We start from the raw sequence: 27,079 nt of genomic DNA, 5'->3' as shown, positions 1-27,079 counted from the left end.
TAAAAATATATCTACATAAAAATGCATCTGCAATTAAGGACTATTCTTCTCTGATAAAACACTCGAAGGTCTTGTGATAAATCTGATGAATTTGATAAATGATAAATTTTCATCCAAATCATGCCGACCAGCATGAACGCAATTACATGTTTTGATAATGGTTATTTATCATCGCCTCTTAGTCTCCTCGAGGAGTGCCTTGTTTCACAGACGTTTAGAGCGAGGAACTCTTGTTCATTCCAGAAACTTTTCGTTAATTCTTTACATAACCTTGCAGCCATTTCACCAACGTCTACTTCGAATTATAAGCGTGGATTTATAGGAATAACCTAACAGTACTCACACCACTTTATCCTATCCAAGAAAGTCTTTTTAAAAATCGCCTATGAATACTGCTTTTCCCTACAAATTTCAAGAGAAATATTTGTGGAATTAATGAGCTTTAAAATTCTTCGTTCCTCGTCTTTTCATAATAATAATAATAATAAATGGAAAAATTCCGCATTAGTCAGCAATGCACAATGCTTAAAATAGTCTTTGTCTCATCATAGTTTGAAGCGTGGGAAGCATCTGGACAATTATCTAAGAATTTTCATTGCTTTGTTTCCATGGTTATATGATGGCGTGTACGTACACGCGTAATAGAAACGACCAATTTTCATGCATTTTAATTCCAATTTAAATACGCCAATCATCAATTATCCTGATCTCTTGCTGTTTGTATTGAAATTTAAAAATGACGGTAATTTTTTGTGTGTGAATACAGGTTGAATGAATTAGGCGAAAGGGGGGGGGTGGTGGATTATAGAAGCAGGGGGGTACAATAGGTAGGTGCACAGCAACGTCTTGCGAATAGGTTCAGTCCGTATTAATTAAAAATTTATTGTTTTTTACTGTCCGTGTGCACTAAAATTATAATTGCATATATCATGATAAGTCGTTATGATACACCACGTGTCGACGCTAATGTTTAAATAATTATCCTAGGCATCTTTTAACAAAGACCAAATAATTCGGAAAACACGTCATTCAATAGCTATATAGAAGCCTAAAGTCTAAAGACTGTTTTTCATTTAGTCATTGCCTTCGTTACTATACGACAACTGGGAGATGAGAAGTAGTCGAAATACATAAATTGTCTTTTGTGCCAGGTATGCAAATTAGGCTTCACTATCGCAGATATATATTGACACTCGATTACATCCGTCACTTGTCGTGTAGCGACCAGATGGCCCAGATGGAAACCTGGTTTAAGGTAGCGTAGGTATCGCGCAACAGCACGTTGGAACTTGAGAGAACTAGCTACCTACGCAGGTTTATACGTTTGGCCCCTCCTATAGCAACTTATAAGCTAAGTGGACGGGGGCGGTTGTCCCAAGACCGGATGCCGCTATCCACCGGACCGGATAGTGGTTGGTTGAATCGCTTTAAATTCGCCGCTTGTTTTGTCTAACCGCGCGTGATTAAACGTCGAAACGTCGAAACGAAAAACCACTATACCAACGGGTAGGCTGACTACATTTTAAAGTGATAAGAACTATAATACAGAGCTATACAGATCGCCGGAGTATTATACTTTATGTTAGGACTTAGGAGGCAGATTTGTCATTTGTGGCAGTTAAGCGTTTTCCTTTACCACCGAGACTCACCATTTCTCAAAACTATAAGTGAAATAAAAGAAATCAAGAACGAAGATTACTGTCTCGCACAAATGATACAATATACGTCCAGATTGTTAGTGTAAGAACCCGTATTGGAAATCTTTTATTAATCTTAACCGCGTTTAATATTAATTGTAGATAAATTTACATGTATGCCAATGAGCTAAATGTATATAAAATCTAAAATATACCACATATTTTACAATTTTTTTAAATATTTCTACCATGTTAGCCAAAAGGTTTCAGTCAGGAAACGTCAGCATGCGCTTCAAATATAGCAATGGTTTCCAAAGGTGGCCAAACGAAATTGTTCCCATAGCAACCAATCCATCTCATCAGGAATAATTCCGTGAGATAACCTTTCGGCAATAAACATGATGCGCGCATGCCGCATAGACTAATGCAACGCGGGCTAGGGTTTCATATATTTGTACGTTAATCACCATTTTGAATCACTAACACATGTTGACTACTTTTTTTAATACGTAACGTCTCAACACCATCATCGCTATGGTGCGTTGTCGTTCCATTCACTGATCGGAGTTTTTTCTAAAAGAGACATAAACTGCTGTAAAGTCTTGGCAGAAAGCTGTGTGGCAACCAGGGGCTAATGTTTATATACGATTTCGTTAAAATACCCAGAATTGCTAATATTTTAGTTTTAAGAGTTAACATAACGTCCAATATTTATAAGACTTTTAGCAGGCATGTTTATAGATAATAACGTAACTTCAAGGATTAAGATTATATGCTAAGGGCCTTCGTGCAACCCCAGAAACAAAAAGTTTAAAAGCTTTGTTTTTTAAAAAAATGTTTTAAGGATTAAAAGAAATACTATCGTGGTACATGCATATGTATTCAAACTCCACTCATAATTTCCACTCGCTAGAGTTTTATCTAGTTTTAAAGTTTTAAAGCTGCATACAGGGCGTATAAAAAAACACAACTACTAAATATTCATGATATTCGCCGGTCTTTTCGATCACAAAAGGTCGACGTAGGCCCCTGCCCTCTGGAAATTATTAAGGTTGCGTTTTCCTATACACCCTGTTATTGATTACGTTCGTACCTATAGGAGGAAGTTTTGAGTTATTTCTTAAAGGTGGAAGTGCATTATTTCTTCCTGCACGAGAAAATTCAGCTTAAAATTATGGCAATGCATGTTGGCAGCGAGTCGTTGTCAAGTCATTCAAATTTCACAATTCACACTACGTTAACGACTCCGGGTTTGATGTGGTGAGAAACGATTTTTTACCCACCGCTTGGTTTAACAGCCGCCAAGCATTTTGGTTCTTCATGTTGTTCACCTTTGAAAAAATATAAATGTACAAGGTAAATTAAATGTTCCCAATAGAAAACACCGTCCAGTGTTCTCCTCAAAATGCAGTGTTTTGAACCCAAAGGCCCATAATACATTGCAATAGATTTTAGAATTTAGACCTTCCACGCCCGCAATGCGTGACGGTAGTTGATTGTCATAGTAATTTTAAGTTGCAATATGCTCATAAGTGTTCAGTGTTATAATTTTGAGGGATGTTAATTTGTAAAGAGTGCTAAGAAAACGTTAGCAGATCGTAAGAAATATTCGTATATGGCAACTTCAGATGCTTCAGGAGTAGAATTGCCTTGCAAGTTGCAAGGGAAGTTGCGAAGTGTAACAACGCTTTAAGGAAACTTGCATGCTTCTGAACACAGCGTCATTAGGAAGTTAATAAGGGTGGGTCGTTGTCAAGTCATTCAAATATCACAATTCACACTACGTTAACGACTCCGGGCTTGATGTGGTGAGAAACGATTTTTTACCCACCGCTTGGTTTAACAGCCGCTAAGCCATTGGAGAGTTCCACACCTTTTGGTTCACCTTTACAAAAATATAAATGTACAAGGTAAATTTTGAGTGATGTTAATTTGTAAAGAGTGTTGTTCGAAATGCTAAGAAAACGTTAACAGATCGTAAGAAATGTTTGTATTTGACAACTTTAGATGCCTCAGGAGTAGAATTGCATTGCAACTTGCAAGAAAAGTTGCATAGTGTAACGCCTTAAGGAAACTTGCATGCTTCTGAACACAGCGTCATGCATTAGGAAGTTAGTGAGGGTGGGTGGTCGGTAGCATGCATCTTTGACAATCAATACCATCATTTACTAAAGATTTTCATCTCTCATATTATCGCCAGACACTTTAGTGTAGCATGCAATTGCACCATAAAGGCTGAATGTATGAAAAGTACTTGAGGATTTTTAGTAAAATGTCACACACATACCATCAGGTGTGTCGTTTGAGGAAAAAATTGGTGTGGTTGAATGGAAAACTGGATTAGCGTATGCTATAAAACGAACGAAATGCAAGCTTAAAAACATGGCGTCCGAGCAACTGTTCTTGTTTGAACAGTTTGAATGAATGAATGAACCCTTCTCTTTGTGCGTGGGTATTTTTCCGTTGATTTGACTAATCCATTCAATGAACAGTAATAACTCACCTTCGCGCTCCGGATCCTGTAATCCTGTACTCCTCTCCCTGTTTACTATGTCAAAAGAAAAAACTTTATATTATAAATAATAGTGGTGATCGTTTCCAATTAAAACGTCCGTATATACACAGCGATTAATCCAGTCGAATATATATAATGAATCTTAGTGTAACGACATCTACGAGACGATTCTAACAACTTTTCTTTTAGCAAAATGCGAAATCGATCTGACAAATTGTGTGAGTGGGCTTTCAGTATTCCTCCCGAAGAAATGCTAATCTATTTCTAACCTGCGCTCAGGCCATCGAAAGTTAAATATGTTTTGTTCTCACCTTTGTTATAACTGTTGACAATTTGGTCACCCATTGGTTTTGCCCCAACTCCAGCTGCGAACGCAGCTACGATCCCAACACCTAAGTGCCATGCTTTGAAATTACATCCTGTGTCTGATTTTCGTCCAGAAGTGTTACCTTCTAGAAAATTACGGAATTTTAAGAATTTTTTGTTTAATTTATTCGTTTCCTCACGTGGAAATGGAAGTGTTTTGTAAATTGTTGTGTAATTTAGTTGCGGTTTTTCCTCCCCATCCAAATTTTGTTCCGACAGGCGTGATTATGAGGTAGATCCGTGTCCAGAAAAATCCGAAAGATATCAACAACCGATGCTATTACCTTCAGTAGTATTACGGTTAGTTTTCTTGATAACTAGTTCAAAAGAAGGTAAATAATTAGAAAAATGTTCTGCTCTTCCGATTACAAGAAGACAAACCATTTGAGGCATAAAGTGTGCTGTGATTGCAAAGTCACAGCAAGAAATACATTGTTACAAATTTGAAAAACTTGGAACACAAGAATGTCTGAAGAGAAATTCCTACCATTTTCAGTTCCACCTGGTCCGGTAGTAACTATATTTTAAAAGTAGGTATATATCATTAGAGAAATGCTCTGGCGTTTGGGGCATTAAAAGTCTTGAATTATAAAGTTCTAAGAAATGCATTATTAGATCTTAAAACATGTTTTTCCCATCTGATTACAAGAAGATTTAAGGAATTGCGAAAAGAACCTTTCATTATAATGTCACAGAAATTCATTGTTATATACAATTTAAAAACTTGGAACACATGTCTGAGCAAAAATCAGTCTTACCTCTTCGACGTGTTGGCACACTTGATTTTGTAGGGGCTAATTTAAAAGTAAGTAAATAATTAGGGAACCGTTCCTGCTCATGCAATATGATTACAGAAGACAAACAACAAGGCCTTTGATTACAAAGTCACATAAAATATGTATATACATTGTTATAGGATTTAAATAGCTTGGAAGACAAAAAGTAATCGAACACAAATATGGCTGAGAAGAAATTCGTACCGCTTTGTTTTGTAGAAACCCCTGATTCTGTAGTCTTAGGGCCTAATTTAAAAGTACGTAAATAATTAGAGCACCGTATATAATGATTTGTTCTTTCACAATGTCCTTATGTGATGCAATATTTGAATATAAAAGTAATGAAACAAAATTTATTATTTGGCAAAAGCAGTATTAAGTTACGAAAGATCAAAAAAGGAAAATATCAGGATCACTTTAAGTGTCATTTTACCTTCAATAGACAATGAAACTATATATGAGCATTTCGTGTGAGAGACTGTTTCTTTAAGAAGGTATAGTCCATAGACCAACAAAGCATAATAGAATAGTGTAAAGATAAATATTTTTACCGCTTGGAGAAGTTGTCATCGACCTAGTTGTTTTGGATGTTGTAGAAGGTTTTTCATTTGAAGAGCCTGAATATAGAAGATAAAAAAAGCATTACTTTTGGTAACAAAGAAGCAAATATTTTGAATCGTATAATATTTTCCCATCTCGTATTATTACCGGTATGTATACACAAATAATTGTATTTACCTTCGCCACGACAAGCAAGACAAGTTTTATTTTTGTAATAACAACTTGGTTCTAAAATGCAAGTAACTGTTTGTTATTTAAGAATAATATTTAAAAACAGTTATTCGGTTTTGTCGTAGTTGTGTATATTTTATACGGAGCCCTGAACTCGAATTGCCAGAATATTTGTTAAAATGGATTTTTTTTTGCTCAATGCTGCTGCAACAATTCTCGTTACGTTCACTCAGTTGGTTAATTAGATGCATGAATATATACGCTGTTACATCTTAAGGTGGTATAGTTGTAAATAATGGTGGTAGTTTTGCACTACTTAAAAGTAGTGCAGTGATGAAAATGTTAGATACATCCTAGAGGTTGATAAAATCGTAATTTTTCACACACACCTTGTGATAAGCATTTTCTGTAGGTCATATCATACTTCTCTCCGCTCGACGAAGTCACGTTGATTATGAAAACCAAGGCACATTTTTTTCGTGTATTGCTTAAATCACCCTGATCTCCTGAATCAGAATTACCTGGAAATGGCGTTGAATTGATTAATGTATAGACAAGTTATCGGCACTTTTTCAAACGAGTATAACATAAATTATGTCAGGAACTACTACATTCAAAAAATATGAACTTTTAATTCAACTCATTAATAATTGTTTTTAAATCACAAAAATAAATTATACTTGAACTGTTTTATAGCTTTGTCTTCAATCAGAAAGTTGTAAGCAGGGTTTCCACAACTTATTTGCATATGACTGTCCTCATAGGGGGATGGCAATGACAGAAGAGAGAAACAACGAACTTTTGAAAAGAATGCATAAAATATTCTATTAAAACAGATCCCTCCTCCCCTCCCCTCCACTCGTGGTTGTCAATTGCAAGGAAATTTCCTTGCATTGTGGAAACTCTGGTTGTGAGATAACTCAATACACGACACGGTATCATTTTTACTGTAATCCAAAAGATAATCTTAAACTAAACCTAATCCTAATCTTGCGTGTCATATAGGAACATTTATAGTCTGTATACAGACTCAAAATGAGAATTGAGCCTGCCCCCTTTCCCTTTTCTAAATGGTTACACAGCCTTCGTTTGCTGTCATTAAGATGTGTTCACTAAAAGGATATTGCAATATAGTTGTTGAACATACTGAATATCACAGATATGTCTCCTTCGCGATGGTCATCGTCGCTATGTATTCTTAGTTTATATGCTCCACGAGGATCGTCTCTTACACAGCTGTAGAGTTTTTCTAAAACATAATAAAGACGGTGGTGATGACAGCGGAATGATGTTACTGATGCGTGATGGTGACTGGTGATGATGGTGCCTAGTTGATGTCTTGATGATGATGGTAGTTAGTGACTGTTGAAAATAGTGTACTGTAGTTCGTGATAATGGTTGGTTTAAAGTGGGGATGGTGATGGATGATAATGGTAGTTGATGAATATGGTTATTTGATGGTGCATGTGATGAGATTTTAGGTCGTGATAAAGTGGTTCGTTTAATAACGAGGATGGTTATGGGTGATAACGGTTGATCATGATGGTTGGCTTATAATGATGATGCTGGAATGGCTATTGATGGTGGATGGAGTGGCTTAGTTATGATGGTGGTGGTGAGCAATAATGATGTAGAGTGGTTGTAACTGTACCTTATTGTATATTTATATATAATGGTGGTTGGTGATAATGACGTTATAATGCTGAAAGACCAAGCAGTAATATGAATCATTGATGATAGTGATATTAATGGTGATATTATCTAAGATAATAAACATACTTGATTGAGTTGGATCACAGAATGAATCGTCGTGTAATGCTTTTTCCAATTCTTCCAATGAGTTATTCGCGCTGATGTAAAACTTTCTTATATACATGTCATAAAACACGTGTGCCTTTGAGACGTCTTCTAGCCGAAGCGCAGAGACAAGGATCGAATTTGGACAGACCAGTTCAATGCGATCATAGATGTCCAGTTTTGTGATGGTCATCCAGTTACATTTGCATTTTAGGCTTAAATTATAAAATATACTTTATTAAACTCCTCTTTTTATAAGAACCAGTTGAATAACAGAAAAAGAATAGTCAGAGGATAACTGTTCAAAAAAATAGAACAAAATTGAGCCTGACCAAAACTGTACATTACTGAATTATTCCAGTTTATTTGAGAGTGGAGAGTTGGAGGGGAGGCATTCAAATATTTTAGAACCATCTTTTTATACGTATATTTAAAAGCGACGCTTAATAATAGTATTGAGTTTATAATTCTTGAAATAGGATAACACTAAAATTTTAACTTTGAAATATGTATGTGCCATTCATGGTCAATATCTTTGTCTCTCTTTTCTATTTAAATTGATCAGGTTTTAAATGGTCGAAAGCAAGAATTTTTCTAAACTTGCATGTTACTGGCCAGCAGTAATTCTTTTTACAGTTATTTTAGTTTCGTGGGAAAATCACAACAACATATCCCTCCTCCCTTTTTTCTGTACCTCTGGCGGATGTGAATTTCTGAAATGGATCAAAAACAGCTGGGTTTATCAATATATTATTTTGTTCATTTCCTCTTTTTGTTCTCACAGGAACAACGAACTTGAGACCACTTAATTGGCGAGCAAAAAAGCAGATTTGGTTTTAGGCTAACTCTGAAAAAGAGGACGGGTTAAAGATCCGTTTGAAATCCGTCTGTCACGGGCGTCAACGCAAATATACTCTCTAGACGAAGCCCTGCATTGTTCCCACACTGCTTATATAAACATCTCTGACACGTTTGAAATTTGAAACCCTGGTAATTTTTCTGTGTAGCATAGACTCCAGCGAGAATTTCGGCAATCTAAGGCACAAATATTCCGAGCTTTACTGACATTCACAGACGTTGACAAAAATTTCTTCATTTTCACACAAATTATAAGGAAAATCGTGTGATATAAAGATATACAGAATAAAAAGCCATAGCAACAATAATGTTGTTTTTCAATAACATATAAATGACTGTTTAGTCTTCCAGAATCGTCACGATGACACGATCCATCTCGCTTTTTTTATCCTTTCTTACGACTTAACTGACGAAAAATTAAACCATTTTAACTGTTTTCTGCAGATTTTTGGATTATTTGACCTAATCGATTATCATAACAACCGTAAAATAATATTCCCAAATTTATAACATTTTAAAATGAATATCAACTCTTGACTATATTTTCAAGAATTTGGAACAACTTTAAGTTGCTACATTTTATAACTGCGAATTTCAGAAAATATGCGAACAATAAGTACTAGCTCTTCAGTAATCATATGACAAAACAGTAGTAATCTAAACTAAAATAGAAATCCTTTTGATTTCAATTTCTGATGGGGAAGCTTTAACAGGCTTCACATAACCTATTTTCTAATTCCCTTTCTTTGGTCAATATATAAGTGCCAACATGTGCAATTATTAAGACAATGCACGATTGACGATCACAATGATACAGAAGCACAAATGAAAACCGAAACGCCTTGGACGTCGGTGTACAGGTCTTTAATATCCGTGGATACTGGATACAATGTTTATTATGATATATGCACGATATTGATTGAAGAAGGAATATACAGTGAGATTAGGAATATAGAACATACTTCGATTATACAAACCATTGATTACAAACTAAGCGAATCGGTTTTATACTACCTGCGCCATTCGCCCAATTTTAAGTCAATGTGTCTTTCAAAATAGCGGAAGTAAAAGATATCGTCTTAGTTAATTGCTACATCGCCAAGCGTTCTAAATTGAAATTCATACTTACATTGGGTTGAATCTTTCCCATATGATCGACGGTTGATATCGTGTTCCAGCGAAGACATTTTGCAATTCGCACATCAACACAACAAGAATGATATAGTTGAATAAGGAAGAAGCCATTTTAATGCTCACGAATCTCCTCCGCTGTTGTAGTTTGATCTAATCCCTAAAATAACACTTTGAACCTCCAAAATATTCAAGAATTTAGAGACGCCCGCCAAATACACTTCGTTGGCTTTAACAAAGTAAATAAAGTTCTATTTGTCCTGTAGTTTGACAGGTTTGCTCATGCGCTCGCGTTGAAACGTATTAGAAACTCCCAAGCAGCTTATGTTTTTATTATATATTAAACGTGTCAAAAACTTAGGTGTAGGATTACACTGTTCGTCTCCGGACACCAATCGGAAAAAGGAGGTGAAATTTAATCCCCACAGTGTGGGTTGCTTCCGTTGATTTGTGCGACGAGTGCTATAGGAGTGTGATGTCACGTCCTCTTCGTTTACAAACGCAGTAACTGTGGCATTTCCAACTGTACTTGGCGTCCTTCATTATTGCATATTCATCCTTTCTATAATTCTATTACCCCCATCACGTTCCATTGAATCAATATTTGAATTAACCCACCAAGGAAACAACTACATGACAAGCGATGGGTTTTCGTTTAACTCTTGCACAATCGAAAAAATAATCAAGAGCCAACACCTTCGATTTCCTCCGAATTGGATCATTCGTATTCTCTCATTCTCTTTGAAGTGGAGTTTAGAGAGGTGTAGTAGTTCTCAACATGTTTTGTCTTCGTTCTAACAAGTCCAATATCCAAATTTTTGACACGCTGAAGAAGACGCCCAAGATAGGTGCATCGAAGCACTTTAACTGACAATAAAAAACTAACGTAATGCAACAAGAGCAAACTCAGACAGGACATCTTAAGTTGAGAGCACAAGATGTGCAGGTTCAATATCTGTGTCACGTTTTATGATTGTATATTGTATTCGCATCTGAACACCGAACAAAACCGTTGTGTTATGTAATGAAAAACGAGGGCGATTTAATTGAATGGTGAAGGATTGGATATTTTCTTGCTTAGTTTCCTATCATCCCCCCTTTTCTCATCGCCTCCTGTATTGAAGTCCTGTTCCCGGAATCCCACTTTGAAAATACTCAATGATGGGACTTGGGAGCGGAAATTTACCCCGCCTGCGCGATTGTCATGCTAGCGTATGGGATTTTAAGGATTGGGATTAAAAGTTTAGAATGGGATTTAATGAAATGATTTTATGGAATGGGATTTAATGGAATGAGATTATTTCTTTTCCAAAATTTGTTTTTTAATAAAATTTTTAGCGAATAAGAGGGACTTTATTACAAAAGATCTGCGATGCAATTCAAAAAGAAGATATGGGATCTTTAGCTGAATCACGATCGCTAGAATCAAGACAGAGATCGAAACATTGAAATATAAATATTTTGGCTAAATTTCTCTGGCCAACAAATCTCTTACGGTACGCTTAGTCCAACAGGTAGTAGGCTGTCGGCAAAGGCGATAGATACTTTTGTATCTCATCCGTGGATCGCTGTTTATAAAAAAAAAGTGTTCTTTCCACCATAGCCTAATCTTGTGAGGGTTGCTTCCCAATGACACTTTCTGGTCACAATGTATTCTCTTCCTATTCACCCCAATATGAATATTTCTACTGTTTTATAGTTTTCAATGCAGACAGTCTTATGGATATATGTTGCTGTTTTTTATCCAAAACATTGCCACATGAAGACATTGACACATTGCCCGATTGCCATTACCAGATTTCATTAAAACACATATAAGGAACAACAATCAGTTGTTTTTAAGCCTTTTCCAAAATGCATTATTTTAAAAAGGACAAGACTTGTAATTGTCAGAGCAATAGTATTTTTCATGGCCAAATATTTGAAATGGTTGCATTTCATCATGCTGTGTAATGTAAAGTCAAAACTTTTGTATGAATATTGTGTGTGTGGAGATTCATGTGCAAAACAGTGAAAACACAAAGGAATTGAATTTTTTCACTTGAAAAGTTATAACACTTCAAAAGTGACTCCACAATGCCTCAAATGGCAAATTTTCCAATACGTCAATGTGCTTCATATTAACATAAAAAAGCAATTTTTACTTGTACTCCTTTTATTCTTAACTACTCCAAATTTGCTTTATTATACAAATGATTAAAATTTTATCCAAAGCTATAAAAAATAAACTAATGGATTTTTAGTTACCATATCTCATAAAATACATTATAAAATTATTATTTTAAGAAACACACAATAATAGAATGTAATTTATTTAACTGCTAATCATTTGTACCAACAAATAAACATTATCTGTTTTTTTGACATAGATTCAAAGTTATATATCAGGTTAACTTTTTGTATTTTTATGATTGATCCATCCATTATTTGCCCAGGTTTCCGCTTCCCTTGTAAAATGTTGGCTACAAAAAATACACATCACATATAATTTTATTACTATCACCAACTCCTCTATACTATTTATTTCTTTACTTCAATTTTATAAGGAAAACCACAAATGTAAAACTTACCTTCATTTCAACTTCTATATTTTCTTGTACAAGTTTTGCTGAGGCAGGCAACTTTGTTTCAATTCAATGCATGTTGTATATTGTATTTGGTTCTACCCGCCTGATCCAGAGGTCGGTTTGGCGATATCATGGCTGTTTTCCTTATTTGTTAACTCGCTGTAACATTTGTAAAAAATGCGAAAAGTTCATCTTACACTTACCCATCTGTTTAGGATTTTAAAATTTTCTTTCTACAATGCATACATGTCTCTTCATTATCTGGTATCCAGACAGCTGCATGCTCCATCACGGTTGTCTTCCCCGTTGTTGTTGTTGTTGTTGTTGTTTGTTTGTTTAATTGTTATCTGAAGGAAGGATATAAAAATGTTGGACAGGAAAAAAGGAAATATAGGAGGAGTGCCAAAGATCATCTTGTGGTCCATTGTTTGGATGCTCTTCTGCTGGTAAGTACAAGACTGATAAGCTTGTCTTTACAATCTGGATGTTTTCCTGAGCATTGAAAACTGGCTACTTAAAGAAGTTAACCGCTGAGGTTATATTCGAAAATCTCCGATGGCGCCATCAGTAATCTCTCATTTGGGTCTAAACTGACGGAACGCCGGGGCTGTTTTCAATCAAACCCATGATCACCTTACCGCTCACCAACTGTATCCTAACGCTCAATCCTTCTACCGCCAATATCATAGTACTGAAACTGCCCTGTTACGTTAAGGAATATGAATAAACATGTAACTCTTCTGCTACTACTTGATCTGACTGCAGCATTCAATATTATATAATACCCCATTAAATTTGGATCGTTTACTTGGTTGATGACGATGACATGATATTCAATAGAAAGTCCCATTTCCCAAGAGTGCAATGGAATGCGTTCCATTTGTACCATAGATTTTGTTCCATTTACATTCCTTACTGAAAGCAACCTACCCCATGCCCATGCATTTGCGGACAACTCGCAACTATACATTTCATTCAAACCTGGATCCACGGTTGAAGAATCTGCTTTCGTTAAGGCATACACGAAATTTTTGTGTAACATATTTTTGTGTAACATGTATGTTTTTCTTCCTATATAACAAAGCACTTAATGTACACTACCTGAGGAAATAATGAGTTTTGTTAAAACTCACTATTTCCCTCGGGAGCATACATTAAGTGTGTAATATTGGTGTGAAACCTTGCAATTTGGCTTCCACCCAACGCGCATAGTAAAATCGAGATTTTTCTTCCTAACGTATAAATTAGGAGTGCTGCCTTGCTCGTTGCAGCTGCAATTAATTACAGATATGATGGTTTCCGAAATTCGGACACCCTAATCGATTTACAAAGCTTTAATTCAACCATACTTTGACTATTGTTCCCCTCTTTGGGACAATTGCGGTCTATTATTGAAAGAAAAGTTGCAAAAATTTCAAAATAGGGCTGCTCGGGTGTTAACGGGGGCAGACTACAATACAAGCTCCTCTGAACTCCTGGAGCAGCTTAGATGGAAAAATCTCGAAACTAAATATAAAACTAACAAAGCAGTTCTCGTTTATAATATCCTAAATAACGGTACTGCTCCGTGCCTTCGCGAATCCTTTTCTGAGCGTAGTGTAATTGAAAATGGTTATAACCTGAGACATTACGATACTGATCTATCAATCCCGAGACCTAAGAAAGAGTTTCTCAAAAGAAGTTTTAAATATAGAGGAGCTGTATTATGGAATAGTCTTTCGCGTGAAGCTAAGTCTGCTCAATCGATTCATTGTTTCAAGAGGCTCATAAATTCAAGTAGTTAATTCTGCATATTATATATAGTTTATATTTGTATAGTGTAATTAAGTAGACGCTCATAATGTAATTAAGTAGACGCCCTCCGTGGAAAACAGTGGTAACTGACGGGGCTAGTGTCTGTAAATAAAATTTTTAATAATAATAATAATAATAATTTCGTACAGATATCATGGTTTCCGAAATTCGGACACCCTAATAGCTTTTGGTAAAGCCTAGATCAAAAGTAAGTAAATAATTAGTTCCTGCTCATGCAATGTGATTACAGAAGACAAACAAGTAGCCATTGACATAAAATATGTACTGATATACATTGGGGGTAAAAAGTCTGAGTCCAGTCGATAATTTTTCTCACTTTGAATAAATGATATCTTGTGAGTTGAAAATTGGATTTGTTGATCTGAACTTGCGCATTATGTGACAGTAATGCCTCCCATGTCTTTTCTCGTGAAAGCCCCGTCCCGTACAGACGGGCAAAGTTTTCCTTGACAAGTTTTACAATAATGAATATGTTGAGTATATTTTACGACTATATGATAAAATGCGTGTACGATGGAATCTCAAAACAAACAGAAATGATAAAACTTCCAAAAACCGCTCAATTGGCTCGAAGATATTGTTGCGCAGTTTCCTACTTGAAAAACTGGCATGACTAGCTTTTGAACCAGGCTCCTTGTCAAGGAAAACTTGTCAATTTTTTCGCGTACACACAAGCAAATAAAACTTGGCAAGGAAAACTTGCCCGTCTGTACGGCAAGTTCTCATGGTATTTAATTCTCATGCATGGTATTTAAGTTATATACAAGAAGTGCGGATTATTCTTTTCGTGGACCAAACGTTGAAAAAGAGTTTAGAGAAGGAAAGAGGCCAGATAATCGAAATCAATGATGAAGGGATGTCTCTGCAAAAATATGAGGCGAAGTTACATGAGTCGAAGGAAAAGTTGGAAACGTTTTGTGAATCAGGTTCGTATTCAATCAAATGAAGATCTGGGAAACCGAGAACTACTCCTGCAATGGAACATGAAAAGAAAGTATAAGGAAAACCTGTGGACTGTCCTAAATCAATGTTAGGATAGAATTAAACCTGTAGTGTCGCTCATGGGTCACTCTAAGCCAGAAAAAGTCAAAGCTGTTTTGAAACGCAAATAAGGTCATAGAAAAGTATCCGAACAGCGCCAATTTGTGTCAATTCTATAACATGGTTGTATACGCGCGCACATGAACTGCTGTCGTTATATCTTAATGTGACAAAAATCATATTGACTGCATGGACTCAGACTTTTGACCCCCACTGTACATTGCTATAGGATTTAAATATAGCTTTAAACACAAAAAATAATCGAACAAGAATTTAGACAAACAGAGCATAGAATACTAGTGTAAAGATGAATATTTTACCGTTTGGAGAAGTTATCATAGTTGTTTTGATAGATGTTGTAGATGTTGCAGAAGGTTTTCCAGTAAAAGATCCTGGATTTAGGAAGATAAACAAAGCATTACTTTTGGTAACAAAGAAGCAAATATTTTGAATCGTAAGATGAACTTTTTAACTTTTTTCCTTCTTATACCAGAAATTAGAAGATATTTAACAGATATACTTTGATCCCCACTGTATATAGGTTGTCCCAGGAAGTCCTTGCTCTCAAAAAGTATAAGTCTAAACTTTAAGTAGCTAAGTATAAGGCTAAACTTTCAACAAAACTAGCCATATGAGCATTTCGTGTCATGCCAGAGACTGTTTCTTCAAGAACTTAGACAAACAGAACATATAGAATACTAGTGTACAGATTAATATTTTTACCGTTTGGAGAAATTCTCATAGTTGTTTTGATAGATGTTGTAGACGTTGTAGAAGGTTTTCCAGTAAAAGAGCCTGGATTTAGGAAGATAAACAAAGCATTACCTTTAGTAACAAAGAAGCAAATATTTTGAATCGTAAAATGAACTTTTTAACTTTTTTCCTGCTAAGTATAAGGCTAAACTTTCAACAAAACTAGCCATATGAGCATTTCGTGTCATGCCAGAGACTGTTTCTTCAAGAATTTAGACAAAGAACATATAGAATACTAGTGTAAAGATTAATATTTTTACCGTTTGGAGAAATTGTCATAGTTGTTTTGATAGATGTTGTAGACGTTGTGGGAGGTTTTCCAGTAAAAGAGCCTGGATTTAGGAAGATAAACAAAGTATTACCTTTAGTAACAAAGAAGCAAATATTTTGAATCGTAAAAATAACTTTTTAACTTTTCTCCTTATTCCAGAAATTAGGAGATATTTAACAGATATACTTTGATCCACGCTATATATAGGCAGAGCTAGGAAGTCCTTGCTCTCAAAAAGAATAAGTCTAAACTTTAAGTAAGTATAAGCCTAAACTTTCAAAACGTGAGAATAAAATATATATGATTTAAAACAAGACGTAGATTGCATGAACTGACTGAACGTTTATAGAGTGACGTAAAAAAGACTATTGTTTTTGACCGAATGCTATATTGTGTAAATATTCAGTGCCACAACATCTCGTATTAAGCCGGTATGTATACACAAATAATTTTATTATACCTCCTTCCTTTGGGGGGTCGCCGCCACAGCAGGCAAGACAAGTTTTATTTTTGTTATGACAACTTGATCCTGAAATGAGAGCAACTGTTTGTTATTTAGGAATAATATTTAAAGATAGTTTTTCGGTTCTGTCGTAGTTGTGTATACTGCATGTATATGAATCTTGAACTCGAATTGCCAGCATCCCCCATGCAGCATATTTGTTAAAATAGTTTTTTTTGCTCAATGTGTATACACAAATAATTGTATTATACCTCCTTCCTTTCGGGGGTCGCCACAGCAGGCAAGACAAGTTTTATTTTTGTTATGACAACTTGATCCTGAAATGCAAGTAACTGTTTGTTATTTAGGAATAATATTTGAAGATAGTTTTTCGGTTCTGTCGTAGTTGTGTATACTGCATGTATATATTTATATATATTCATACACTTCAACTCGAATTGCCAGCATTCCCCAGAATATTTGTTGGAATAGATTTTTTTGCCCAATGCCACTGCAACAATTTTCGTTATGTTGATTCAGTTGGTTAATTAGATACATGAATATATACGCTGTTACATGCATCTTAAGGTGGTATAGTTGTAGGTAATGGTGGTAGTTTTGCACTTTAAGTAGTGCATAGCGATGAAAATGTTGGACACTTCCTAGAAATTAATAAAATCTTAATTTTTCACACCTGGTGATAAGCATTTTCTGTAGGTCATATCATACTCCTCTGCGCTCGACGAAGTCACGTTGATTATAAAAACCAAGGCACATTTTTTTCTTGTACTGCTTAAATCACCCTGCTTTCCTGTATCAGAATTACCTGCAAATGGCGTTGAATTAATTAATATATAGACAAGTTATCGCACTTTTTCAAACGAGTATGACATAAATAATATCAGCAACTACTTTCATTCAGAAAATGTGAACTTTTCATTCAACTCATTATTGTGGACCAAAGATGGCAAAGAGAGGGCCAACAATGATGGGATGTCTCGAACAATTGCGAAAAATTGAGGCTAAATGTGTCGAACGAAAAGTTGGAAACGTTTTATGAATCAGGTTCGTATTCCATTAAATGAAAATCTGGGCGACCAAGGGCTACTCCTGCAAAGGAAAATGGAAAGAAAGTTGATGGAAAACCAGTGGACTGGTTCCTTAATCAATGGTGGAATAGAATTGAACCTGTAGTACTAACAAAACTGATTCACTCTATGCCAACAAAAGTCAAAGCTGTTTTGAAACATAAAGAGGTCATACAAAATATTAGAACAGCGCCAATTTGTATTAAATTCTACTGGTTCAATTCTATTCCACCATCGATTAACGGTCCACTGGTTTTTGCTCTATTTTCATTCCAGTTTCCTTTGCAGAAGTAGCCCTTGGTCTCGCAGATTTTTATTAATTTAATTGAATACGAACTTGACTCACAAAAAAATGTTTCCAACTTTTCGTTCGACACATATAACCTCATCTCAATTTTTCGAAATGTTTCGAGACATCCCTTCATTGCTGGTCCTCTCTTTGCCATCTTTGGTCTACAAAAAGAATAATACGCATTTCTTATTCAACTTAAATACCATGAGAATTAAGGAGAAATCTATGGGAGGCATTACTATCATAAAATACGCCAGTTCAGATCAACATATCCAGTCTCCAACTCACAAGATATCATTTATTGTTAATGAAGAAAAATTATCGACCGGACTCAGACTTTATACCTCCACCGTATATGCATCGGATTTAATGTTTTGCAAGTTCTCCCATCCCCCATTCTAAATAGTTACACAGCCTTCGTTTGCTGTCATTAAGATGTGTTCACTAAAAGGATATTGCAATATAGTTGTTGAACATACTGAATATCACAGATATGTCTCCTTCGTAATGCTCATCGTCGCTATGTATTCTTAGTTTATATGCTCCACGGGGATCGCCTCTTACACAGCTGTAGAGTTTTTCTAAAACATAATAAAAGACGGTGGTGATGACAGCGGAATGATGTTACTGATGCGTGATGGTGACTGGTGATGATGGTGCCTAGTTGATGTCTGGATGATGATGGTAGTTAGTGACTGTTGAAAACAGTGTACTGTAGTTCGTCATAATGGTTAGTTTGATGGTGGGATGGTCAATGATGATATCATGATTGTAGTCGATAATGGTAGTTGTGATGATGGTCTGTGTGAATTTTGATGATGGGGATGGTGATTGTAGCTCGTGATATAGTGGTTTGTTTCATAGTGGGGATAGTTGTGGATGAAAATGGTAGTTGATTATAATGATTTGCTTATAATGATGGTGTGGGAATGGTAATATTGGTAGTTATGATGGTGGTGGTGGGCAATAATGATGTAGAGTGGTGATAACTGTACCTTATTGTATATAATGGTGGTTGGTGATAATGAGGTTATAATGCTGAAAGACCAAGCAGTAATATGATTGATGATAGTGATATTAATGGTGATATTATCTAAGATAATAAACATACTTGATTTAGTTGGATCACAGAATGAATCGTCGTATAATGCTTTTTCCAATTCTTCCAATGAGTTATTCGCGCTGATGTTAAACTTTCTTATATACATGTCATAATACACGTGCGCTTTTGAGACGTAGTCTAGCCGAAGCGCAGAGACAAGGATCGAATTTGGACAGACCAGTTCAACGCGGTCATAGATGTCCAGTTTTGTGATGGTCATCCAGTTACATTTGCATTTTAGCCTTAAATTATAAAATATACTGTATTAAACTTTTCCTTTTGTAAGAACCAGTTGAATAAGAAATTTGAAAAAGAACATTGTCAGAGAATAATTGTTCAAAAAAATAGAACAAATTCAGGCTGGCGAAAAAATGCCCAGGGTAAAGTTGTACCGTACATTACTGTATGAACGCAAAATTTTAAAACAACTCAAATGCCAATAATTATGTGCATTTGTTAAGACAATACACGATATCACAATGATAGAGAAGCACAAATAAATGAAAACTGAAACGCCTTGGACGTCAGTGTAAAGGTCTTAAATATCCGTCGTGCTGACGTGGATACAATATTTTAAGGTATTTTTAATAGTACCTACGCCATTCGCCCAAAAGATCATGCGTTTTTCAAAATAGCGGAAGTAAAAGATATCGTCTTAGTTAATTGCTACATCGCCAAGCGTTCTAAATTGAAATTCATACTTACATTGGGTTGAATCTTTCCCATATGATCGACGGTTGATATCGTGTTATAGTCTTAGGGACTAATTTAAAAGTACCTAAATAATAACAGCGGCACCGTATACTGATTTGTTTTTTCACAATGTCCTTATATGCGATGCAATATTTGAATATGAAACAAAGATTATTATGTGCAAAAGCAGTAAATTACGAAAGATCCAAAAAGTAAAATTTCACGTCATTTTAAGTTTAACTTCAATGCACAATGGAACTATATGAGCATTTCGTGTCAGAGATTGTTTCTTCAAGAATGTAGACAAACAGAACATAGAATAGTGTAAAGATAAATATTTTTATCGCTTGGATAAGTTGTCATAGTTGTTTTGATAGATGTTGTAGACGTTGTAGAAGGTTTTCCTATAGGAGAGCCTGAATTAGGAAGCCAAACAAAGCATTACTTTTGGTACAGAAAAAAGCAACCTACTTATAACAGAAATTAGAATGTAACAGATATAGCTATATAAAGTCCTTTCTCTCAAAAAGAATCGTTAGTCCACGACCAGACAAGAAGGCGGTTTAAAAAGTATAAGCCTAAACTTTCAAAACCTGAGAATAAAATATATATGATTTAAAACAAGATGCAGATTGCATGAAACTGAACGTTTTTAGAATGACGTGAAATATTATTGTTTTTGACTGAATACTATCCTGCAAATATTCAGTGACAAACTAAAATTTTATATCCCATCTCGTATTAAGCCGGTTTAGTATTTTTGCACAAGTGAATATAACACATCCTACATTCTGATTGGTCAAATTTGACGTATTATGCTGTGATATAAAACCGGAATTTCAAAATGGCGGCCAGCCGTTTTGTGGACGTTTCTTACAAAGAGATAAGCGAACAAATGCAGTTCTTGTGTCAATTCACTTTTGCAAAAATACTAAAACAATTATTCGTCTTTGGCTCGGTGATTGTAGGGGAATAATCACCTCGATTTCGTCTCGGTGAATATTCCCCGATAATCACCTCGCTTTCGGCGAATAATTGTTAGATATATACACAAATAATTGTATTATATACCTCCTTCCTTTGGAAGATCGCCACAACAGGAAAGACAAGTTTTATTCTTGTTATGACAATTTAATCCTGAAATGCAAGGCACTGTTTGTTATTTAGCAAATAATTTACAAAATAGTTTTTCGGTTAAAGACTGTCGTAGTTGTTGTGTAACTGTCTATGAACCTTGAACTCGAATTGCCAGCATCCCCCAAAATATTTGCTGAAATAGTTTTTTTGCTCAATTCTACTGCAACAATTCTCGTTATGTTGATTCCGTTGGTTAATTACAGATGCATGAATATATACGTTGTTACATCACGGTGGTATCACTAGTGGTAGGTAATGGTGGTAGTTTTGCACTTTAGGGAGTGCATAGTGATGAAAATGTTAGATACATCCTTGAGGTTGATAAAATCCTAATTTTTCACACCTGGTGATAAGCATTTTCTGTAGGACATATCATACTTTTCTGCGCTTGACGAAGTCACGTTGATTATGAAAACCAAGGCACATTTTTTTCTTGTACTGCTTAAATCACCCTGCTGTCCTGTATCAGAATTGCCTGGAAATAACGTTGAATTAATTTATATATAGACAAGTTATCGCACTTTTTCAAATAACATAACATAAATTATGTCAGCAACTACTTTCACTCATAAAATATTCTATTAAAACAGATCCCTTCCTCCCCCTCCCCTCGTGGTTGTCAATTTTAAGGAAATTTCCTTGCATTGTGGAAACCCTGGCTGTGAGATAACTCAATACACGACACGGTATCATTTTTACTGTAATCCAAAAGATAATCATAAAACTAAACCTAATCCTAATCTTGCATGTCGTACATGTATAGGAACATTATAGTCTGTAATGTGGGGGAAAATGAGAATTGAGCCTGCCCCCTTCCCCCTTTCTAAATGGTTACACAGCCTTCGTTTGCTGTCATTAAGATGTGTTCACTAAAAGGATATTGCAATATAGTTATTGAACATACTGAATATCACAGATATGTCTCCTTCGTAATGCTCATCGTCGCTATGTATTCTTAGTTTATATGCTCCACGAGGATCGTCTCTTACACAGCTGTAGAGTTTTTCTGAAACATAATAAAGACGGTGGTGATGACAGCGGAATGATGTTAATGATGCGTGATGGTGACTGGTGATGACGGTGTCTAGTTGATGTCTCAATGACGATGGTAGTTAGTTACTGTTGAAAACAGTGCACTGTAGTTCGTGATAATGGTTTGTTTAAAGTGGGGATAGTGATGGATGATAATGGTAGCTGATGAATATGGTTAGTTTGATGGTGCATGGGATGGGATTTTAGCTCGTGATATAGTGGTTCATTAAATAACGGGGATGGTTATGGGTGATAATGGTAGTTGATCATAATGGTTGGTTTATAATGATGGTGCTGGAATGGTTATTGATGGTGGATGGAGTGGCTTAGTTATGATGGTGGTGGTGGGCAATAATGATGTAGAGTGGTGATAACTGTACCTTATTGTATATAATGGTGGTTGGTGAAAATGACGTTATAATGCTGAAAGACCAAGCAGTAATATGATTGATGATAGTGATATTAATGGTGATATTATTTAAAATAATAATCATACTTGATTGAGTTGGATCACAGAATGAATCGTCGTGTAATGCTTTTTCCAAATCTTCCAATGAGTTATTCGCGCCGATGTTGAACTTTCTTATATACATGTCATAAAACACGTGTGCTTTTGAGACGTCGTCTAGCCGAAGCGCAGAGACAAGGATCGGATTTGGACAGACTAGTTCAACGCGGTCTAAGATGTCCAATTTTGTGATGGTCATCCAGTTACATTTGCATTTTAGCCTTAAATTATAAAATATACTGTATGAGGGTAAATGAGAACATTGAGCCTGGGCAAATTTTTACTGATTCTTCAAAAGTGTGTAAGATAACAATGAAAGTACGCGAGTGTTGATTAGTAAATGTGTCTATTTATATTACATTTTATCCATGTGTAAATATCAAATGCAGCACTCAGCAGACACAGCTTGGCCTCTCAGTCTTGGTCTAATATACCTTCACAGTGTTTTACGTGAACTTTTCTCCCCTATTTTTTATTCCTTTTTATTTGAGATTGGTGAGTTGGGGGGAGGCATTCAAATGTCTTGGAACCATCTTTTTATACGTATATTTAAAAGCGACGCTTAATTCTCTGAGAAGAATCGTACTGAGTTTATAATTCTTGAAATAGGATAATACAAAAACTTTAACTTTGAAATATGTATGCGCCATTCATGGTCAATATCTTTGTCCTTCTTTTCTATTTAAATTGATCAGGTTTTAAATGGTCGAAAGCCAGAATTTTTCTACATTTGCATGTTACTGGCCAGCAGTAATTCTTTTTACTAGTAATTTTAGTGTCTAGATCGTCAGAAATGGCAATTCTGAGCCACTATAATCGACCAAAGAAACACGGAGACAAACTTTTTACGTAAAATTTATACCGAACAACGTGACGGACAAATAGTTCGAATGAGATTATTTTTTTAGACTGGTTGTTAATTTTGTGGGAGGATCACAACAACCCATCCGCCCTCCTCCCTTTTTTGTGTACCTCTATGGCGAATGTGAATTTCTGAAATGGATAAAAAACAGCTGGGTTTATCAATATGTTATTTTGTTCATTTCCTCTTTTTGTTCTCACGGGAACAATTAACTTGAGACCACAAAATTGGTGAGCAAAAAAGAGATTTAGTTTTAGGCTAACTCTAAAGAAATGGACGGGTTTAAGATCCGTTTGAAATCCGTCTGTCACGGGCGTCAACGCAAATATACTCTCTAGAAGAAACACTGCATTGTTTCCACACTGCTTATATAAACATCTGTGACACGTTTAGTTAATCGCTTGAAATTTTAAACCCTGGTAATTTTTCTGTATAGCGTGGACTCCAACGAGAATTTCAGCAATTAAGGCACAAATATTCCGAGCTTAACTGACATTCACAGACGTTGACGAAAATTTCTTCATTTTCACACAAATTATAAGGAAAATCGTGGGATATAAAGATATACAGAATAAAAAGCCATAGCAACAATAATATTGTTTTTCAATAACATAGAAATCACTGTTTAGTCTTCCAGAATCTGTCCATCTCGCTTTTTTTAACCTTTCTTACGACTTAACTGACGAAAAATTAAACCATTTTAACTATTTTCTGCAGATTTTTGGATTATTTGACCTAATCGATTATCATAACAACCGTAAAATAATATTCCCAAATTTATAACATTTTAAAATGAATATCAACTCTTGACTATATTTCAAAGAATTTGGAACAACTTTAAGTTGCTACATTTTATAACTGCGAATTTCAGAAAATATGAGAACAATAAGTACTAGCTCTTCAGTAATCATATTACAAAACAATAGTAATTTAAACTAAAATGGCAATCTTTTTTATTTCAATTTCTGATGGGGAAGCTTTAACAGGCCTCACATAACCTATTTTCTAATTCCCTTTCTTTGGTCAATATATAAGTGCCAACATGTAAAATTATTAAGACAATGCACGATTGACGATAACAATGATACAGAAGCACAAGTGAAAACTGAAACGCCTTGGACGTCAGTGTAAACTGTAAAGGTCTTTAATATCCGTGGATACTGGATGCTGGATACAATGTTTATCATGATATTGATTGAAGAAGAATATACAGTGAGATTAGGAATATAGAACATACTTCGATTATAAACTATTGATTACAAACTAAGTGAATCGATTTTATACTATCTACGCCATCCGCCCAAAAGTCAATGTGTCTTTCAAAATAGCGGAAGTAAAAGATATCGTCCTAGTTAATTGGTACATAGCCAAGCGTTCTAAATTGAAATTCATACTTACATTGGGTTGAATTTTTCCCAGATGATCGACGGTTGATATCGTGTTCCAGCGAAAACATTTTGCAATTCGCACATCAACACAACAAGAATGATATATTTGAATAAGGAAGAAGCCATTTTAATGCTTTCGAATGCCAACTGCTGTTGTAGTTTGATCTAATCCCTAAAATAACACTTTGAACCTCCAAAATATTCAAGAAATTAGAAACGCCCGCCAAATACACTCCTTTGGCTTTAACAAAGTAAATAACACCCAAGCAGCTTGCCTATGTTTTTATAATATATTAAACGTGTCAAAAACCTAGATGTAGGATTACACTGTTCGTCTGAGGTGAAGTTTTATCCCCACAGTGTGGGCTGCTTCCGTTGATTTGTGCGACGAGTGCTATAGGAGTGTGATGTCACGTCCTCTTCGTTTACATTTCCAATCTCCTCTTCGGCATTTCCAACTGTACTTGGCGTCCTTCATTTTTGCATATTCATCCTTTCTATAATTCTATTACCCCCATCACGTACCATTGAATCAATATTTGAATTAACCCACCAAGGAAACAACTACATGACAAGCGATGGGTTTTGGTTTAACTCTTGCAAAATCGAAAAAAATATAATCAAGAGCCAACACCTTCAATTTTCTCCGCATTGGATCATTCGTATTCTCTCATTCTCTTTGAAGTGGAGTTTAGAGAGGTGTAGTAGTTCTCAACATGTTTTGTCTCCGACTCTCCGTTCTAACAAGTCCAGTATCCAAATGTTTTGACATGCTGAAGTAAAAGTGCATCGACACGCCCAAGATAGGCGCATCGAAGCACTTAAACTGACAATAAAAAACTAACGTAATGCAACAAGAGCAAACTCAGACAGGACATCTTATGATCTTAAGTTAAGAGTACAAGATGTGCAGGTTCAATATCTGTGTCACGTTTTAAATTGTATATTGTATTCGCATCTGGCTTGATTATTCAGAATTTGCTTTTTCCTTTATTTACAACGTCTTTTCTACATTTAATACGATTTGAAAATGAAAATTAAAGTGCAACAAATGACCTTAATTTTCATTTTAAAATTACGCTTCCGCCTAGTGTTTCAATCGCCACTGTTTTAATACGATTTAGTTACCAAACACCGAACAAAACCGTTGTGTTATGTAGTGAAAAACGAGAGCGATTAAATTGAATGGTAGGGGTTGGATATTTTTTCCTCAGTTTCCTATTATTTCCCCTTTATTCATCGCCTCCTGTAAGTCCTGTTCCCGGAATCCCACTTTGAAAATCTTCAATGGATGGGAGGCGGAAATTACCGACGCCTGCACGATTATCATGCTAGCGTATGGGATTTTAAGGATTGGGGTTAAAAATTTAAAATGGGATTTAAATTTTGGAATGAAAGATTATTTCTTTTCCAAAATTTGCTTTTTAATAAAACTTTAAGCGAATAAGAGAGACTTTATTACCAAAAATCTGCGATGCAATTCAGGAAGAAGATATGGGATCTTTAGCTGAATCACGATCGCTCGAATCAAGACAGAGATCGCCAGTTAAATTTGTTAACAGAACCGACAGAAACATTGAAATATTTTGGCTAAATTTCTCTGGCCAACAAATATCTTACGGTACGCTTGGTGCAGCAGGTAGTAGGCTGTCAGCAAAGGCGATAGACACTTTTGTATCTCATCCGTGGATCGCCGTAGATTGTGAAAATAAGCAGAGATTGTGGTGTGATAAAAAAGAAGTGTTCTTTCCACCAGAGCCTAATCTTGTGAGGGTTGCAGTTGGTCCTAATAGGGAGGAAGTTAGAGTCAAACGATTGAACATTTTTATCACGAAACCAGGTATAAAAACTGCTATATTCCTCTTAATCACACTTTCTGGTCACAATCTATTCTCTTCCTATTCACCCCAATATGAATATTTCTACTGTTTTATAGTTTTCAATGCAGACAGTCTTATGGATATATGTTGCTGTTTTGTGTCCAAAACATTGCCACATGAAGACATTGACACATTACCATTACCAGATTTCATAAAAGCACATATAAGGAGCAAAAATCAGTAGTTTTTATGCCTTTTCCAAAATGCATTATTTTAAAAAGGACAAGAACTGTAACTGTCAAAGCAATAGTATTTTTCATGGCCAAATATTTGAAATGGTTGCATTTCATCATGCTATGTAATGTAAAGTCAAAACGTCTGTATGAATATTATATGTGTAAAACACAAAGGAATAGAATTTTTGCACTTGAAAAGTTATATCATGAGTAACACTTC

General features: G+C 35.3%; 2 protein-coding genes across 8 annotated transcripts; both read right to left on the bottom strand.

Annotated features, from left to right (window-relative positions):
• Positions 1–1,746: 1,746 nt before the first annotated feature.
• LOC114518023 lies at positions 1,747–10,304 on the bottom strand. Of its 4 annotated transcripts, XM_028537906.1 has the most exons (17): positions 9,811–10,302; positions 7,806–8,038; positions 7,174–7,275; positions 6,416–6,547; positions 6,033–6,083; positions 5,846–5,911; positions 5,499–5,540; positions 5,277–5,312; positions 5,006–5,035; positions 4,803–4,835; positions 4,464–4,604; positions 4,141–4,185; positions 3,925–3,987; positions 3,469–3,522; positions 2,921–2,968; positions 2,731–2,784; positions 1,747–2,210 (listed from the first exon to the last, which is right to left on the bottom strand). In XM_028537906.1, the coding sequence occupies exons 1-17, from the start codon at positions 9,924–9,926 to the stop codon at positions 2,170–2,172; spliced, it is 1,287 nt and encodes a 428-aa protein (XP_028393707.1). In that variant the 5' UTR covers positions 9,927–10,302; the 3' UTR covers positions 1,747–2,169. The 4 variants fall into 4 exon arrangements, with proteins under 4 accessions (XP_028393707.1, XP_028393709.1, XP_028393708.1 ...); XM_028537908.1 differs by lacking the exon at positions 3,925–3,987 and having other exon boundaries at positions 9,811–10,304; XM_028537907.1 differs by lacking the exon at positions 2,731–2,784 and having other exon boundaries at positions 9,811–10,299.
• A 1,701-nt stretch (positions 10,305–12,005) lies between these two features.
• LOC114518021 lies at positions 12,006–25,373 on the bottom strand. 4 transcript variants are annotated; one of them, XM_028537900.1, is made up of 16 exons: positions 24,814–25,373; positions 22,542–22,774; positions 21,918–22,019; positions 21,357–21,488; positions 20,948–21,028; positions 19,889–19,961; positions 19,193–19,425; positions 18,561–18,662; positions 17,396–17,527; positions 16,974–17,039; positions 16,720–16,788; positions 16,249–16,320; positions 15,959–16,030; positions 12,626–15,627; positions 12,383–12,538; positions 12,006–12,274 (listed from the first exon to the last, which is right to left on the bottom strand). In XM_028537900.1, exons 1-14 carry the CDS (start codon positions 24,927–24,929, stop codon positions 15,509–15,511), a joined length of 1,602 nt encoding a protein of 533 aa, XP_028393701.1. In that variant the 5' UTR covers positions 24,930–25,373; the 3' UTR covers positions 12,006–12,274; positions 12,383–12,538; positions 12,626–15,508. The 4 variants fall into 4 exon arrangements, with proteins under 4 accessions (XP_028393701.1, XP_028393699.1, XP_028393702.1 ...); XM_028537898.1 differs by having other exon boundaries at positions 12,383–15,627; XM_028537901.1 differs by having other exon boundaries at positions 12,383–15,627; positions 20,948–21,013.
• Between the last annotated feature and the right edge of the window lie 1,706 nt (positions 25,374–27,079).

This window comes from Dendronephthya gigantea, unplaced genomic scaffold, assembly GCF_004324835.1.
Source record: "Dendronephthya gigantea isolate DGI-Jeju-01 unplaced genomic scaffold, DenGig_1.0 000010F, whole genome shotgun sequence".
Taxonomy (NCBI): Eukaryota; Metazoa; Cnidaria; class Anthozoa; order Malacalcyonacea; family Nephtheidae; genus Dendronephthya; species Dendronephthya gigantea.
This window is presented reverse-complemented; position numbering and strand designations above follow the sequence as displayed.

Bases quoted from the DNA above. Each gene is read 5' to 3' on its own strand.
- LOC114518023 (XM_028537906.1), bottom strand. From the start codon at position 9,926: ATGGCTTCTTCCTTATTCAACTATATCATTCTTGTTGTGTTGATGTGC. The intron at 4,836-5,005 runs GTAGGAATTTCT...CTTTTGAACTAG, and splicing joins ACCAGGTGGAACTGAAAATG to TTATCAAGAAAACTAACCGT. The intron at 3,988-4,140 runs GTGAGTTATTAC...TTCGTTTTATAG, and splicing joins ACAGGATCCGGAGCGCGAAG to CATACGCTAATCCAGTTTTC.
- LOC114518021 (XM_028537898.1), bottom strand. From the start codon at position 24,929: ATGGCTTCTTCCTTATTCAAATATATCATTCTTGTTGTGTTGATGTGC. The intron at 22,020-22,541 runs GTATGATTATTA...ATTATGTTTCAG, and splicing joins CTGTGATCCAACTCAATCAA to AAAAACTCTACAGCTGTGTA. The intron at 17,040-17,395 runs GTGTGAAAAATT...CTTGCATTTCAG, and splicing joins CAGAAAATGCTTATCACCAG to GATCAAGTTGTCATAACAAA.